This window comes from Rhinocladiella mackenziei (assembly GCF_000835555.1).
Source record: "Rhinocladiella mackenziei CBS 650.93 unplaced genomic scaffold supercont1.3, whole genome shotgun sequence".
Classification (NCBI taxonomy): Eukaryota; Fungi; Ascomycota; class Eurotiomycetes; order Chaetothyriales; family Herpotrichiellaceae; genus Rhinocladiella; species Rhinocladiella mackenziei.
Window position 1 is genome coordinate 545,761 of NW_013550602.1, and position 16,999 is coordinate 562,759.

The window sequence follows — 16,999 nt, forward strand, 5'->3', positions numbered from 1 at the left end:
CGCCACCCTCAAAGAATCTTGAAATTCCGCATTTCTTATCATGACGGCAACACTCACCCGCTGTGAGGCCATCCTTGCGACACAGGACTCTTATCCAAGGATGACCGTGACAGAGTTCCTTGATTGGTATATGCTCCGACGGCACCGGGCTCGTACCTACACCGAGTTGTCATCAGGCCCCCGAGGCAGTTGTAAGAGACATATCAAGGGAGTTCCTACGCAGAAATATCTGTTTCGATATCATCCTCGTAGACGAACGAAAGAGACACCCACCATCAAAGCCACCTACGTGGACTCCAGATTGGCTATCGCCCACTTCACCTCAGGATGCTCATGCCATCGCAAATAGACCATCTCGACTTTGCCGCTCTTTCGGTACACATGGTCTACGAGGATATGTCAACACACTACGGCTCCGGGGAGCCATGCTTAGTACTATCGTTGGCACAACCTCAAACTTGAAGTTGAGCCCGCCATCTCACAGAGTTCCAGTCAATCGAGAACACTCACGATACTATGGCAGGAGGTCGCGTCATGCCATCGGAGCGATTCTTCGATGCTTGTTGACAGGGAACACGCAGCCCGGCGTTAGTCACCACGATGCAACAGACTTGTATCTTCTCCTTCAATTTGTCCGGGAAAGTGTTGGCCATCGAGGCATCCTCATGGCTGCCAGCGACGAACTAGATAACTCGGCGCCTGTGGTCTATTGTCGATGGCTAAATGCCAATGGAGATTTCTCACTCCACGGAAAACGCCTAAGAGGTTGGCTGATAGAGGACACAATTGACTGCTATGCATTGAGATTCATTGGAACGAAGGGGGTATGGGTGCTCTCAGTGCTTGTGGTTTCCAATTTGCGCGCCTTTCCTTTGCTCCCACACGCCAGAGAGCTCCTACACACCCTTTGGCCTCCATGGTTCTTCGCCTGACCCTTTGGAATAGTGTATTTGTGGTTTATCTTTTGGATATGGTCAAATGGCGTTCTTCGTACGCGAACGAGAAGACTCGAGGAAACCGTGAAATCTGCGTCTCAGTCTTTGGGAAAGCTTGTGGTCTCAGACAAAGGCATGCTCGGTTGCGAGAAGTATTCAACGAATGCTCTGGCGGGCTAAGTCCCAACCTCTGATTTTGGACTATCGGTAATCAACTATCTGCTCCGTGACAGTTATAACACATATAAGTTACCAGCTTCAGCAACATTCCTTCTCATCCATCATCTTCAGATCCAGCGTCCAAGGACTGAAACCTAAGTCCAATTCCGAAAAAGCTGAACAGATACTGTGAACATCTTCTCGCTGTGGTATTCCCACTCCCGAATGATCCAATCTGATGTAGCTACCTCAGGCTATCTTAACGAATTATGCTGACAGTAGTATTGAAGCATCACATCTTTGAAAGGCCCTCTCCAAGCGAGCCATCCGGATAGCTTTGCTTTCAAAACGTTGTCGGAAAACCGCCTCGCTGGCACTTGTCCAGGCCCATAGCTCCTGCTCGGGGTAGACCGACTATCTCCGATGCCTTCTGATTTGGTGTGCGCAATCCCTAGCGATCCTCACCTCATCTAGAATGCTAGCGAACTCGTCCGCGTCAAACGCAACGTGCAAACTTGGCTAAACGTTAGGGTGAAAATTCATGGTAAATGCCCCGTCCTTTATGCGACGGGGCACCCGGTAGAGCAACCTGCTAAGGAACGGGGCCCGTCGTTGCAAAGTAGTCCCGCCGTAAACAGTAACGACATTGGACGTGACATTGAGAGTGGATTAGCCGGATCTAATCAATCAATCAGATTAGATAATTGTTTTTATTCCTCCCCGATTCACCCCCTTGTGACCTCGAATGAATACCCTGTTGTCTCCTGCGACTAGCCGATATCGGTAAATATTTGGCTATCAGAGCCGGATCAGCAAGGCTGGATTCAATCTTTATCAGATGCGCATTTTTCAAGCCCACTGATTTGTGAAGCTGCAAACGCTAGCATCTGGTGGCTTCTGTGCACCATGATTAAATATTGGTTCCTCCGCTCTTTACTCGGTGGCTCTCTGTTGCGTGCACCTTGCGTCTTTCCCTTACCAGTTCAACAATAATGGCAAATTTCAACAGACTCCGACTTCTCGTTGGCCGTAAGACGCCCAATGACACCCTACATGCTTCGACGGTCGAAGACCCAAATACTCCGGTGACCTCCAAAACCGAGACCACAGACAACAAAGGAACTGGAACTGGCTTTCTCGAAGACACGACTGAAGTTAAGAACAATGAGGAGGCAACGCCGAGTCAAGATGCACAATTTGGCGTTAAGAAAATCGAGGCCGTGACTCTGGCTTGGTCGAAGAAATCGCTCGCCGCCGCCTTGATACTGTATGTTTCTGCCCTCATTGCGTGTGCCTATGCCGGTATGTAGGTGACATTGGTCCTTCCCGACAGCATCTGGCTCCTTACCTTGGTCAATGGATTCAAAACCTCCGTTGTCTTCAGCTTGACCCCTTTTGCCACGAGCAGTTGGCAGTCTCATTCGCTTTTGGCGGTCATCGACATAGTCGCAAGTGCCATGACAGCAGCAGTGTATATCCCAATGGCCAAGATGTTGGACGTCTGGGGTCGGGCTGAAGGCTTCCTCCTTATGGTAGCTTTCTGCGTTCTAGGCCTGATTCTGATGGCTGCATCTCAGAATCTTTCTACCTATTCCGCTGCGCAGGTAAGATAGGATCGGTTGCCACACTTTCATCGAAAGCCATTCGAACCACTGCAAGTGCTAATGGGCAAATGGATGCCAGGTCTTCTACTCTGTCGGCTTCGGAGGCCTCTCCTATAGCTGGAATGTGCTCGCTGCCGATGTGACAAACTTGAGAAATCGAGGCTTAGCATTTGCTTTTACCTCGTCTCCAAATTTGATCACAGCCTTCGCTGGATCGAAAGCTGCTGATGCCTTTTACAACAACGTCAGCTGGCGATGGGGTTTGGGCTGTTGGGCCATCATTTTGCCCATTGTGGCTTTGCCCATGTATGGACTGTTGAAATACAACCTTCGCAAAGCCGAGAGACAAGGCATCATCATCGGGGAAAAAAGTGGTCGGACCTTATCACAGACAATCTGGTATTGCATCAGAGAATTCGATTGTGGGTCACCCAGGCAGCTCTTCCCAAAACTTTTCGAAATACTAACTTTTCTTTTCTTTTGGGAAACAATAGTACCGGGAGTCCTCTTATTCGCTGGCGGCTTTACCGTGTTCCTCCTACCGTTTACTCTGGCCACTACCGCTCCTCATGGTTGGAAAACCGGCTATATCATTGCCATGATTGTGGTCGGCTTTGTCGTGCTGGCTATCTTTGCCCTCTATCAGATTTACGTGGCTCCAGCACCATTCCTGAAACATCGTTTTCTCACCGACCGGACCGTCTTGGGCGCGTGTCTCCTGGACATGACATACCAGATCTCGTACTATTGCTACGCCAGCTACTTTACGTCCTTTTTACAAGTCGTCAATAACCTGACCGTGGCTGAGGCTGGATATGTCGGCAACACCTTCAGTGCGGTCTCATTTGTGTTTTTGTTCATTACTGGCTATATCATCCGCAGGACAGGCCACTTCAGATGGATCTTGTTTATTTGCGTTCCGCTCTACATCTTCGCACTGGGCCTGATGATTCACTTCCGGCGCCCTAACGGATACATCGGCTACATCGTCATGTGCGAGATCTTCTTTTCCGTCGCCGGGAGTATCTTCATCCTCTGCGTGCAGCTAGCCGTTCTAGCGGCCGTCGACCATCAATATGTCGCTGCGGTGCTTGCTTTACTCTTTGTGAGTGGCACTATCGGTGGCGCTGTAGGCAGTGCTATTTCTGGAGCCATCTGGACCAACACATTCAAGAAGGCCCTTGAGCGATATCTACCAGCATCCGCCCTGCCAGACCTATTAACCATCTACGGAAGTCTCCCTGTGCAGCTCAGCTATCCAGTTGGAAGCCCCGAACGACTCGGAATCCAGAAAGCCTACGGCTATGCGCAGGCAAGAATGCTTGCTGCTGGTACCGCCATTATGGTTTTGGGCTTTGTTTGGGTCGCCATGATGAGAGATCTGAACGTCAAGAAGATGTCGCAAACTAAGGGCAATGTATTCTAAGGCAAGATCCTCATTTCCGTATGCCTCAACAAGACAATATTTCCATCTGGATCTTTAAGAGAGGAGGGGGAGGGTGGTTGATTTTGGGACTTTCGAGGTGGGTTCAGATTTTACCCTTGATTGCTTAGTCAAGCCTGTTGATAGGCGTCCGTAGATGGAAGGCAATCCCCCGGCTTCAGCTCGCCACTGCGGCATCCCAAGGCAACATCATAAGGCCTCGTTTCTAGACCCAAGTCGAGGGTCACGAGGCACGAAGAGATTAGGAAGCAGGTATATTTGAGTGGTTGGTATCCAGGTGGGTATATATTCATTCATGTTTCGCCTTGCCGCGATGTACTCCAGATAAATGACCAATGTACACCCTTCTCACCTATCATCAGCACCCGTTTACCATGCCTCCCAGGGCTAAAGGCATCCAGAAACTCCTACACAATGCTTACAATGGCCCATCACATCAGTAGCTATCAGGAAGGTCGCTAAAGTCAGGAACATCCGAATCACATTTGAAGGACGGAGAATAAGCCTTCTCCGGCAAGATGCCAGCCTTCAAACCGAGCATCCAACTCCATTGCGTGGCGCTCTCGGTCTTCCAGGTCCAGTAGAACCAGCCCCAAGCTTGCTCGAAGCTGTGCATTTGTGCCTCGGCATACATTTGCAAGAACTGCTTGTAAGCATCGGTATACTGGCTTGGGTCAGCATTGGCTTGGGCGCAGGAACACGGAGGCTCAGCACACGTCGGTGTCAAGACAGAAGTTCCTGGGTTTCCTGTATCAAGAGTTCCAGCCCACCGAGACCCAGCACCGACGTTGTTCAGGTTTGGGGTACAGTCAGTGTCGGCTTGTGACCATTCACCATCAAGCGTGGGACCCCATCCCGTCTCTGGATTGTTAGCGGCGACCATCAAGCCGGTCCAGCCCGAACAAGCCAGATTGATTTTATCTTGATGCTTCAGCTTGAGTTGACCGGTGTTGAAGATTTGATATTGGTGCGTGTCCATGACCAATTTGTCGTCGACACCATGAAACATATCGTCCCAACTGTCCAGACTGAGGAAGCCGTCTCCAAAGACTATTTGCTGATCAATGCCGTGGCCGCGAATTATCGAAATGGCCTGTTTATTCCAATCGAGCACGGATTGATGTGGGATGACCAACATCTTTGGCTCATTGACGAGGCCATAAATCGTGACGACGTTTTTATATCGGGCCTGAGCGAAGAATTGAGAGAGCTGGTCGTGAATGTCCAACGACCTCTGAGCGTTCGTTGCGCCGTTCGCTCCAAGAATCCACCCAATATCGCCCTGGCGACCACTGTGAGCCCATCCATTTTGACTTCCCGGTACGGAATGCAAGTCCAGATTCACTCTCAATCCGTTTTCTCTGCAATACTCGATGGCTCGTAGCAGATATCGCCAGGCAACCTTTGGGACATAGGGATCACCCTCATATGTTGTGACAGCCCAATATGGGAAAGGGATTCTGACGTGGTCCAAACCGGCGTTTCTGATATCGATGAAGCTTTGCTTGGTGATGAAAGCGGCATAATGAGTTTCGAGGACTCGTTGTGCGGATGATCCGAGTTTCTGTGTCAAAGTCCATTCATCCACGACGTTGTCCGAGGCAGGATAGTCGAACATGGAAGGCGTAATGAACGGTTCTAACGAGAGCCATCCCCCGATATTGACGCCTCGGATTGGCATCTTCCCATATTCCCATTTTTCATCCAGAGCCGGAACATTATCGTTGGCCTTTGTGGAATCATCCCAACTTGAGTAAAGACCCATGACCGACAGCCCACCCACTGTTTCTGCCGTGTATGTACAATTGAAATCAGTGGTGTCCAGCCAAGTCGAAATGTCCGTATATGTCCCTTTGGCGCTCTCCGGAACTGAACTCGAATCACACTGGTTCGAAAAATCTGAGGACGAGTCGTCCGTTGTAGAAGACCCCGAAGAAGGTGACGAAGAACCTCCACTAGAGCTCTTGCTGTTGTTACTAACGACCACTCCCACAGGGATGAAGATGGCCAGTAACACCACAATCAGAATCAAGAGCCACCATAGTTTCTTCCTGGACTTTCCATCTCTTCTCTCGCCCAGTCGTTTGTGGATGTCATGGTCTTTTTCATACACACCTCTTCCCCCTCCCCCTCCTCTTCGATATGCCCGTTTATGTTTTTCTCCAGCTCTTCCTTCTTCCAATATCGCGCCACTGACATTGCGATTCTTCTTCCTCGTCCGCCGATGCGAGACCTCCGCGCCCTTGAGATTTTTGTATTGCTTCTGTTTCCGTTTCCGCTCTTCATTCTTCCCCTGCAGATCAGCTCTGTCATTATACGCATTCAGCTTGGCCAGGGCATCGCTGCTCAGTAATTGGCTCGCGCTATTGGTCGACGTGCCAGAACTGTACTTTGCTCTGTCTCTTCCCCTATCCCTCTCTTTCTTTGGCATATGATTTACTCCATTCGCACTTCTGTGTCGGTCACTGGCACGACGAGGTTTCTTCTCCGGCGAAGGCGACGGTGCGGGAGATGATTTTGCCTTCTCCTTCGGTGTTCTTTTCGGTGTTCGTGGTTCATCTTGTGGTGTAGGGACAGGGGCAACTCTTGCCCCTGGTGGTCGATTAAAAGCTGGGCGTGTATCGGCCCTCGCCGTGGACTCGCGACGAGGCTTCGGCATGCAATTGGCAGTGGTAGTTTTGGAGACCCTTCATATCAGTGAATGAATGTCAATGCGGTGCGAACGGATCGGAGGTGGGATCTTGTGTTTGTCTGTGCTGTGCCCAGTCTGAATGGGTACTGCCTACGTGTTTTCGGACTGTAAAATCTTGGGAAGTTGATGTTTACGTGATTCCGTTGGCACAGCAACAATCAGCTTCCACCTCCATTTACTACCCGTACCCCACGTAGCTCTCAAAGTCAACGTCCCTAAGGATATTCGTAACTCATGTTGACTTCTGGTATAGAAGTACGATCACATTGTCCGTTCCGAGTTGACTATGATCGTCCTACACTGACATGCCTCCGCTCCATCTCCGCCATCAAGGCTCGTTCGCCGCATTCAGGGCAGCTTGGCGATTTCCATTATTTGTTTCCGAAACATATGAATCAAGGTATGGTGGCAGTTGCTTGACTTTGTTGGTGGCGCTTGGGATCGGAGCATCCAAAGCCTCATACACTGGCACGACTCCCGTCCAGACTTTGTTGGTGATCTCATCTTTATTTTCGTCTTTGGGCTCATCATGAGGTCCTCCTTGCCGGATCTTGCCACTCCCAGCGTCGATCTTGACTCTTAGGATTGTTGTGGACGTCATCTCTACATGGTCGGGAGGGACTCTGGTATTTTCCCAACGACCAGCGACTACCTTATTGGTGATCAGTTGCATTGCATACAACTTTTCCTCCTCTGTTTCCACCGGTTTCGCATAACCTTGGAGTACTGCCGAGCGATAGTTGTAGCTATGTGAGTTTGGTGTCAGAGACAATACCAGTCCATCTACCTTGGTGGCGGCAACGCAGATAGGAAGGCCATTAGGAGACTCCCGGGCCAGCCGCATTATCCGAGAGCTGACGTATCCATGGAGGTAGCAATCAAGGGGCTCGTCAACACCGGAGGAGGGGTATTCGAATGAGCCCATGACTCCGATCATGGGAAGAATGGCCGGGAATGATTGGTCAGGGCTAGGAGCGAAAGAGACATGGAGAACGGAGGTGGTATTGATGATGGAGTGAATGGCTCCGAGATCGTATGTTCCTGGAGGGCGTCATGTTAATTCTTGAGCCCAGCATGATGAGGACTGATCTTCACCTCGGTTGTTGTATCGCTTTACAGTGTTGTATGCCCTCTTCGGATACTCCAGATTTTGGACCATGTTTGCCGCTGTCCCGCCGGCGTTGGACGCCTTGAATGATATAGCAAAATGAGCATACAATCGTCCATACTCTTCTTTGCCCGCGAGAGATGATAAATATCCAGATGAAATGAGTCACTCCAATGCTTAAAGTTCATATCAAATGCAAAGGGCGTGAGTGGACAGGCCGATTTTGGCAATTCGATCCGACGGAGAAGTGCGCGTTTCGCTAAATGCACTTTTCGCTCTCTCAATTCAATTCGACTTTCTTCGATCTCTCTTGATATCTTCTCCACCGGGGCATCGCTCTCGAGCATGTCTATGCGGAGGACATTACGGCAGACGCTCAAACTCCAGTGCGCCAATAATGTCCTCCCTTTCCGTCTCACACGACCAGCTTTCCGCAGTTATAATACCCTCACTCTCAATGCCGCCGACCTGTCGTTCGGTCAACCGGTCCATGAGACTCATCCACATATCCTCCAGCCAGGAGAGCTGACTCCAGGAATCACCGCCCAAGAATATGCAAATCGTCGAACAAGACTCGCGACCAGGCTGCCAGACAAGGGGATTGCAATTGTCGCAGCCTCTGACATCCAATTCCGTTCTGGTGGCGCCTTTTACGAATTTCACCAAGATCCCGATTTCTTCTACTTGACTGGTTTCAACGAGCCTGAAGCTCTTGCAGTCATCGGGAAAGATGCCACGGGCACAGATCACACATTTCACCTTTACGTGCGAGAGAAAGACCCTCGAGCGGAGATATGGGACGGTGCCAGATCAGGTACGCAGGCTGCCAGCGATGTGTTCAACGCAGATGAGACGGGAGACATCACAAAGCTTAAGAAAGTTCTCCCAGATCTGGTAGGCGAGGCCTCACAAGTGTACACAGACCTCACCGCTCCGGATCCCAATCAATCGGCTCTGCGGCGATTTCTCTATGGAATACCCCGGAAGACTACTGAATTCGCCAGGCTCATCGAATCCAGTAAGGTGCATCGCCTTCGACCGATCATGAACGATCTACGAGCTTTCAAGAGCCCCGCCGAGATAGAAGTCATGCGCAAAGCTGGGAGAGCGTCGGGGCGTGCACATACAGAAGCCATGAGAGCAGCGTGGACGCGAGAAAAAGAACTCGACTCATATCTCCGCTATCGGCTTGCCGCGAACGGGAGCGACACCATTGCTTTTGAACCTGTCGTCGCCGGTGGAAGGAATGCGCTCAGCATTCATTACGTGCGCAATGATGATGTTCTGCAGGACCACGAACTGGTGCTGGTAGATGGTGGTGGGAAATATGGAGGCTACATTGCCGACATCACACGAACCTGGCCTGTAACTGGTAAATTCAGCGACGCACAGCGAGATCTTTACCAGGCGGTCCTCACGGTGCAAAGGTCCTTGATTTCTCTCTGTCGAGGCAGTGCGAACCTGTCTCTCGACAAACTCCACAGTGTTGCGGAGGAATATCTCTCGAATGAACTGAGACAAATCGGATTCGACATGTCATCCCAAGCCATTGAGACACTATTCCCGCACCACTTGAGCCACTACATCGGCCTGGACGTGCACGACACGGTTGGCTATACGAGGAAGACTGTCCTGCAAGAGGGACATTGTATCACTATTGAGCCGGGGATTTACGTACCAGATGATGAGCGCTGGCCGAAACATTTCAGAAACATGGGTGTGCGGATCGAAGACAGCGTCAGTGTGCAAGAAGAGAACCCCTTTGTTTTGACGACTGAGGCAGTTAAAGAGATAGTCGATATTGAGGCACTGAGAGATTGAAAATTCGATTCGGCCGAATGGATTCTCTGCTACAAAGTAAATTTTCGCTGTAGATATGATATTTTACTTTGCTTCAATGGCTTTGGAGGCCTCCCTTCAGGGCTTCGACTCGAGTGATAAGTACTGGGAGCGGATTCCTTCATCTTTCGTTCCGTTTGACTCCATCCATTCCTTTCCACCAATTAAAGCAAAAGCCTCTCTGATCCACCTGCACGACGCCTTATCGCCATCAGGCCCCAAAGTCAAAAGAACGACTACTTTCGAGTCCTTTGGATTTCTCTCAGCACACTTTTTTCCTGGCTATTAATCGCTCTTCCGGCCTTTGCAGCATCCAGGCAAAAAGTCCTCCACGACTTGTATTTTCTAAAGGCAAGAAGGGCATACTGCTGTATGGTAAATTGGAACACTGAGTGACGTTTGTGGGCTTCTCCTAGTCTTTCTTCACCATTGACGATTGGGCGAATTATCCCCATACAGGTATTATTGGACGACCTTCGCTCAACCGGCCGGCTATATCTACCTTTCATCCTGTTCTCCCCACATCGTTCTGAAACAAAAAGAAAGTGAAGAATACGATTGTCGTCAAAGATGGTAATCGAAACTGAGGCACAGCCGCCGTCCGAGACCAGCCCGCTGCTTGGGCACCAAAACGGCACCATCAACAGGAGCAATACCAATGCCGGCAACGGCCAGGCCGTGGACCCAGAGAACACTCAAACACCGCCAGATACAGGCGCCGACGAGATCGCACTGGCCGAGGAGCCGAGCACGAAGAAACTCGTCGCCGTCATGGCAGCGATATGGACGGGTGTATTTTTCGCTGCGCTAGGTATGATGATCTCCTCTCTTCGCTCACCTCTTTGCATATCGGACGACCCCCAAATCTAAACTTGTCTCTCGTCTCGCCCGCTTGCTTGCTTGCGTCTTTGCTGACTCTCCCACTTCTTCGGAATCTTCGTCTAACTCTGAGCAGATACCACTATCGTCGCCACGCTCACGGGCCCCATCTCCTCATCCTTCAACTCCCTCTCGCTCCTCTCCTGGCTTGCAACTGGCTACCTCATCGCCAACTCCGCCTGTCAACCTCTCTCTGGCAAACTAACTGACATCTTCTCCCGGCGCACCGGCCTCATATTCTCCAATGTCTTCTTCGCACTCGGCACGCTAATCTGCGGCTTGGCCCCCGACGCCGGCACCATGATCGCGGGACGCATCATCGCAGGCATTGGCGGCGGCGGACTGACCTGTATCACGACCTTCGTTACCTCGGACCTGATCCCGCTTCGCCGCCGCGGTCTCTGGCAAGGGTACGGCAACTTGGTGTACGGGCTCGGTATGGGCTCCGGCGGTGTCATCGGTGGCGTGTTAACGGACAAACTATCATGGCGATGGGCGTTCTTGTTACAGTTGCCCTTCATCGTGGTGTCGACCGTTATGGTGTTTTTCCTCGTGGACATACCCGTGAACCCGAGCACGAAGCCAGCGCTGTCACGGATTGATTTCCTGGGTTCCTCGCTCCTGGTGACCTCGTTGGCGCTCTTGCTCCTGGGTTTGAATACGGGCGGCAACCAACTTCCCTGGTCGCATCCCTTGATTATTGTATCGTTGGTGCTCTCGTGCATCATTCTCGGTGTGTTCATGTATCTCGAAAATCGGGAAGAGTGGGTTCCTGAACCCGTACTGCCCGTATCTCTGATCACGCGGACCAAGACGGTCCTCTCGGCCTGTCTGGCAAATTGGTTCAGCACCATGTCCGCCTTCCTGGCCCTGTACTACGTGCCACTGTACCTGCAGATCCGGGGCCTGAGGGCCACGGCGGCAGGACTACGCGTAATCCCTTTTGCGGCAGCGATGTCGTTCGGTAGTCTGGGGTCCGGCTACCTCATGCGCGCCACAGGCCGGTATTACTGGCAAATGGTGTGTGTGATGGTAATATTTGTCATGGGCGCAGCCTTGCTGTGCACATTTCGCCTCGACTCGCCCGCGTGGACAACGTATATTTACGTGATGCCGCTGGGTCTGGCGTACGGGGCCATGCTGACCATCACGCTGGTGGGCATGATCAGCGCCGTTGACCACGCACATCAAGCCGTTATCACTGCCGCCAGCTATGCGTTTCGCTCCACGGGGTCGACGATCGGTATCACGATTGCGGGTGCTGTTTTCCAGAATGTCCTCACAAAAGAACTCCGCGACCAGTACGGCGATATGCCTGATAGTGAGGACGTCATTCGTAAGATCAAGGACAGTCTCGAGGGAATCAAGCATTTACCTGCCGGTTGGGACAAAGGTGTGGTTTTGGACGTTTATATGGATGCGCTGAGGGATGCTTTCATCGCCGGGCTTGGGCTCGCGATATTGGCTGCCATTGCAGGTTTGGGCATGAAGGAACATGTCTTGCACAAAAGCCTGGCCAGGAAATAGAGATCAGATGACGTTACTACTTGTACATTGATGTCCTAGAATGGATCAGAATGGAATGAAATGGATCGTCCAGAGTACATACATCTAGAATCGATTTATATAGAGGTAGAGTTTCTCCACGGCACCACATCAAAGAGGTGTGGAATTGATCCACCATCTTCATGTTTTCAATCCATCCATCAAGGCAATGAGCCATACATAACGGACAAGATAATTTCTTTTTAGCTTTTTTTTTTCTTTTTCTTTCTTTTTCCTGCCCAAAATCTTTTGATTCGCTCACCACCTAACCAACCATCAAAGGACGTGTTTCTCCAGCGAATGTCAACGCACCCTCGCAACCTGACCCATGCCAGAGGTAGAATTCAGACCTGGCAAAGTTACAGTGCCAGATTGGGCACCACCAAGGGGGAGGGAAGGGAGATAAATGGCTATGGGAGCCACGTTCGGAACTGATTCGTGTCTGCCGAAGATGTCGCCATCGCGCAGGAAAACAAGGCTCGTCAATGCAAGACATTCTGCGTGAAATCGACGCGAACAAAGATCGGTCAAAGCTACCTTATTGTCAACATGGCAGGCTGAAATATTCTGGACCAACCTGCTCTAAAATTGCGTCGGCGCTAGGGCTCACCGGTTTGAAGGCTTTCCAGTTGAACCTTTCGGCTGAAGAGACAAGATAATTTTCATTCATCTTTAAGCGTCGAAGCTCGTGGTATCCCCTTTGTAATGAGACGTTAGTGTATTGAATGAATCCTGTTATTCGCAGAGAGATAGAGAGGGATAAAAAGCAATTCTGGTGATTTCTGTTCCGAGTCTGTGCTGGAATTGAAGACTTCGCATCTGGTCTCTCAGACATTCAGACAACAAACCTCTGGGGCGGAGGGTCTTTCTGCCGCAGAGCCTCACTTTTCTCAAAATTTTCCAAAACACCCTCAATTCTTGCCAGATCATCCTGGTCACACTGCTCGGTTAGAAGGTTACCTCGTCTAGAGGGCGATGGATCGGGCCGGAAGACTGGCCCTCTGTGATGTGGCAAGCTGGGGTAGGTCTGGATAAGTCTCGACGCCTAGAGATCTTACCGTCGCCCCAGTCTGGTCGTGGCATGGGATCTGCAGAAAACAATCTCACGGGGAAGAGCATCCCGTCTGTACCCGCGTGTCCAGGTGAGATATTCAGACAATCAACTGGTGGAAGCGAGGCCAGTTGACGGAATCCACAGAATGAGACATTTTTCGGATTCATTGACCACACCTTCTAAGATCCTCGGGCCGGGCAACCGTTGGAATGAATACATCGCGCGAACCATTGGCTTGGCAATTACGTCCGATGCGACGGTCTCAAATCAAGGATCTTATCATGGACTTGATCTCTGACTTCATCAGATAAAAAACACAGGAATTCAAAGTGAAGGAACTTGGGGAGACACCACAAATTGCCCATAATGGCACGAAGAGGGGCAACCTGTTTCTCTTCCCTGATCAGGCTGGGGTAAGGGCTGTCGTATACGCATTGATGATGTTGAGCTGGCAAAGCTGAATGGATCAGTAACGTCAGATCCTTGTCGATTTTGCGGACGCCTCTGATTTTTGGAGGGCGGGACCAGGGGAAGACGGAGACAATGACAAGGACCAATCCCTGCTAGGCAGCAGAAAGGCCGGAGAACCGAGAACTGAGAACTGAATATGGCTTTCTCTCGGGAGGTCGAGGTGCCGTGCCTAGACATACGGAATGCAAGTTATTGCCAGGTTCGAGCTGGAGCTCAGAACACCTCGCCGGGATGGATGGTAAATGCATGTCTTGGACTGTGTCTAGAGCTTGAGAACGGATGAACGTGCTGCCAACAAGGTTTTACTTGACAGGTCATGTCCTCCAATGCCATCAAGACAGCTCACCATGAGGCAAAGATTTCTGCGTGCTAGACCGTTGAGGGACAGGAAATATGAGCCGATAAGCAAGCCTTTATGCGCATTCATGCGCCATCTGCAATGCTTGAGGGAATTTGTAATATTGTTTTGGTGCAATGATGTGTTGTTCAACCCTTGAGCTCCTGGTATGGTCAACTTTGAGCAAATCGGCTGACCCGCCACCAGCTGAGTGGACTTTTCCCTGTCGGTCAAGCAGAATCGACGAGCAAAAATCAATCTTTGTTGTCATGGAGCCGGTGAAAGGCTGACCATCTGGATAGACCATAGTTTGCCCGTATCATGGTCATTCGAGCCACGTACGTCTGAGACAGTTGATCTTACGTGCTGCCAAAGACCGGGGCAATGCAGGGTAGTTGTCCCTTGCGTACTCAGGTGCAAGGGGATTTGAATTCCCGGATGGCCAACAGCGATGTCACCCTCTCCACCACCCCTCCCCCCCCCCCCCCCCCCCCCCCCCCCCCCCTTTTTCAGCACATCCTGAGGGTGATCTTCCCAGGCGATGTAGGTCGATCGCCGACACCCCTCGAAGGTGGTTTCGAATGTACCTTCAATCCTGAGCGCTTTGCTGTTAGGTTGTTGAGACTCTGATGCGACCGAAAGGCCATGAAAACATGGGAATCGGCCGGACCTGGCCACGGGGCAGCTCAACATCGCAATGGAAACAACCTCGACTCCGAGTCCCTGTAGCTGTTATCGGCAGTCAATGCGGCCATGCAGTCATGCCCAAGGCTCATGCAGAACAGACTGTAGCAATTGACAACTGGCAATCATAGAGCTGGATGCTCTGTCACCATGGCTTCTTACCAAAAATCGATTGCTGTCTTGGAGTGCTTCTCGAGCTCTTTGACTCTTTTGGAAAGCTCCCTTCTGCGGGTCCGCGGTCAACGACTCACATCTTGACACTTTTCAATTGACGCTTCGTTTCATTCTTCATGAAAGAAATGGACTGAAGCAGACTCTGGTAGTTCAACCAGTGGGGGCCATTGCTTGGTCGGTCAAAGGAGCAGACCCTGGCGAGAATGGGGAAGGCCAACAACATCAACGACTAGTCTCGTGCTCGTCAAAACATGTCGGTTAATCGCCTTGTTCCTTTTGCCACTTTGACAACAAACGCGCCAGGGCGACATCATGCACGGATGTGGCCACAGGTGACCTCATACAGGACGATGGATGGAATCGAAACATTGATAGTCGTGTTCTTTCAAAGTCCGATTGGCCATTCGACGAAGTACACGTCTCATGTTGCAACGGATTGATGGTGGCGAGGCCATTTATCTCGGGAGTATTCGTTGGAAGTCGTCGAGCCTTGGAAGATATTAAGACTAGGCCCCCAGGCCGGTCGAGTGGATTCAGTCTCCCCTCAAGAAGCCCTTTTCGTCGAAGGCAACAACCGACCAAGGTCACAAAGGATAATACTTACAGGCGCCGAGTTGGTGAGTTCATATCCCTAGAAGCCAAAGCCGAAGAAGGAAGACGAACGTCAGCGCGCGACCGACCGTCACTCTTGTCGAGGGAACGGTTCGTTAACACTGCAAGACTCAAAAGGCCTCAACGTCGGTGTCAAGGTAAGAGCAGCCGAGTGTTTTGAGAGATGGTCGAACCCGACTGACCTGCCTGAGACCGGTGGAAACTCTCAGAAGGTTCAAGCGGAGCTAGCCACTGTTTCCGGTGTTCAAACATCCAAAAGATCATCTCCGAAAAGGAAAATGTGCTACTTTGCCAGGACTGATTTCAGATGTGGGGACTGGAGATGGGGGAATATGAAACTTCGTTGTAATCGTCAGCATCGGATTGGCGAGACTTGTGGCGCCAAACTTTCGGATCATGAAAGCGTGACCATTGTGGACGAGAAGTGTAGGGTTTGTCAGGAAATTGAAGTCAAGCAGAGAAGACTGCAAAGGGAGAGAGCTAACATTGAGAGGTGGAAGAGAGAGGGGGATAAGTTCATACACAGTATCGAAAAAGCACAGCGCGATGCCACAACTATTGAGCGACAGATCGAGGAATTGACAAAGAGACGAATTTCGGTCGTCATGAGTGAAAATTGGGAGCTGCGCCGCGACATTGTGAACGCCCGTAATGCAAGCATTCAAGGAATGTGATTCAGGACCCAACACTAAAGTTGATGGGGAACGATGAGTGCAGTATCGGCGGCTAGCAAGAGGGTCAGTCTTGACGCTAAAGAATAGTCTCCCCAAGAATGGCAGCAAGGGATGATATACTAACACGGATAGTGATCCAGCAAGTGGGCCGGAAGTGCGGCTCAAACTCGACCCTTGGGAAAAGCCATGAAGGAGATGGTGACTAGCCGAAGCAGATAACGACGGATTAACGACTTTGTTTCCGAGTTTAAACGGTCAACAAGGCACACAAGGTTGGTTGTGGGACAGGTGACCAGTTCGCCGGCGACTCGGGAATGTCTCAAAAATGGTTGCTGGCCGGCTGGCGCCTTGATACAAGCAAGGTTGTCAGAATGGAACTTGTAGGTAGATGGAAGAGTTAATGGCGCCATGAAGTTCTCTTTTTTTTCCCACACTCTCCTCTCTGCCCTAACCTGGCCAGATCATATGCAGGAGGGGGTGACAGCATCCCGTAGGCGCCGCAGCTGCATACGCGTTGAGTTCATCCTCGATGTCGTTTCGAGAGAGAAAAAAAACCCACTCTCTCGTAGCAGCTATATGATGTCGCTGACTGGTCGTCGGCGCAGTCTTTGAATTTTGGACATTTTGTTCCCATGACGGGACGATGAGATCGAAGGACTACATCGGCAGTTCGAGGATTGATATCGACGGTCAACCAGAGGGACAAGGGGCCATGTTTGCGGTGAAACTCGACAGTCAATCGCAGGCCAGCACCGACACCAAGCCTCATGATGCCAAGAGGGCGTTAT

General features: G+C 51.0%; 5 protein-coding genes across 5 annotated transcripts; 3 read left to right on the plus strand and 2 right to left on the minus strand.

The window, feature by feature from the left end:
- Window positions 1–2,086: 2,086 nt before the first annotated feature.
- Z518_03752 (uncharacterized protein) lies at window positions 2,087–4,124 on the plus strand (the record flags this gene model as incomplete). Its single annotated transcript, XM_013417462.1, has 4 exons — window positions 2,087–2,361; window positions 2,428–2,698; window positions 2,778–3,120; window positions 3,193–4,124. The coding sequence occupies 4 exons, from the start codon at window positions 2,087–2,089 to the stop codon at window positions 4,122–4,124; spliced, it is 1,821 nt and encodes a 606-aa protein (XP_013272916.1).
- Window positions 4,125–4,578: 454 nt separating this feature from the next.
- Z518_03753 (uncharacterized protein) lies at window positions 4,579–6,801 on the minus strand (the record flags this gene model as incomplete). The annotated part of the gene is made up of 1 exon (XM_013417463.1): window positions 4,579–6,801. One exon carries the CDS (start codon window positions 6,799–6,801, stop codon window positions 4,579–4,581), a length of 2,223 nt encoding a protein of 740 aa, XP_013272917.1.
- Window positions 6,802–7,162: 361 nt separating this feature from the next.
- Window positions 7,163–7,993, minus strand: Z518_03754 (uncharacterized protein; the record flags this gene model as incomplete). The annotated part of the gene is made up of 2 exons (XM_013417464.1): window positions 7,163–7,875; window positions 7,930–7,993. The coding sequence occupies 2 exons, from the start codon at window positions 7,991–7,993 to the stop codon at window positions 7,163–7,165; spliced, it is 777 nt and encodes a 258-aa protein (XP_013272918.1).
- A 294-nt stretch (window positions 7,994–8,287) lies between these two features.
- Z518_03755 (uncharacterized protein) lies at window positions 8,288–9,763 on the plus strand (the record flags this gene model as incomplete). The annotated part of the gene is made up of 1 exon (XM_013417465.1): window positions 8,288–9,763. The coding sequence occupies one exon, from the start codon at window positions 8,288–8,290 to the stop codon at window positions 9,761–9,763; it is 1,476 nt and encodes a 491-aa protein (XP_013272919.1).
- Window positions 9,764–10,351: 588 nt separating this feature from the next.
- Window positions 10,352–12,187, plus strand: Z518_03756 (uncharacterized protein; the record flags this gene model as incomplete). Its single annotated transcript, XM_013417466.1, has 2 exons — window positions 10,352–10,592; window positions 10,737–12,187. The coding sequence occupies 2 exons, from the start codon at window positions 10,352–10,354 to the stop codon at window positions 12,185–12,187; spliced, it is 1,692 nt and encodes a 563-aa protein (XP_013272920.1).
- Window positions 12,188–16,999: the final 4,812 nt, after the last annotated feature.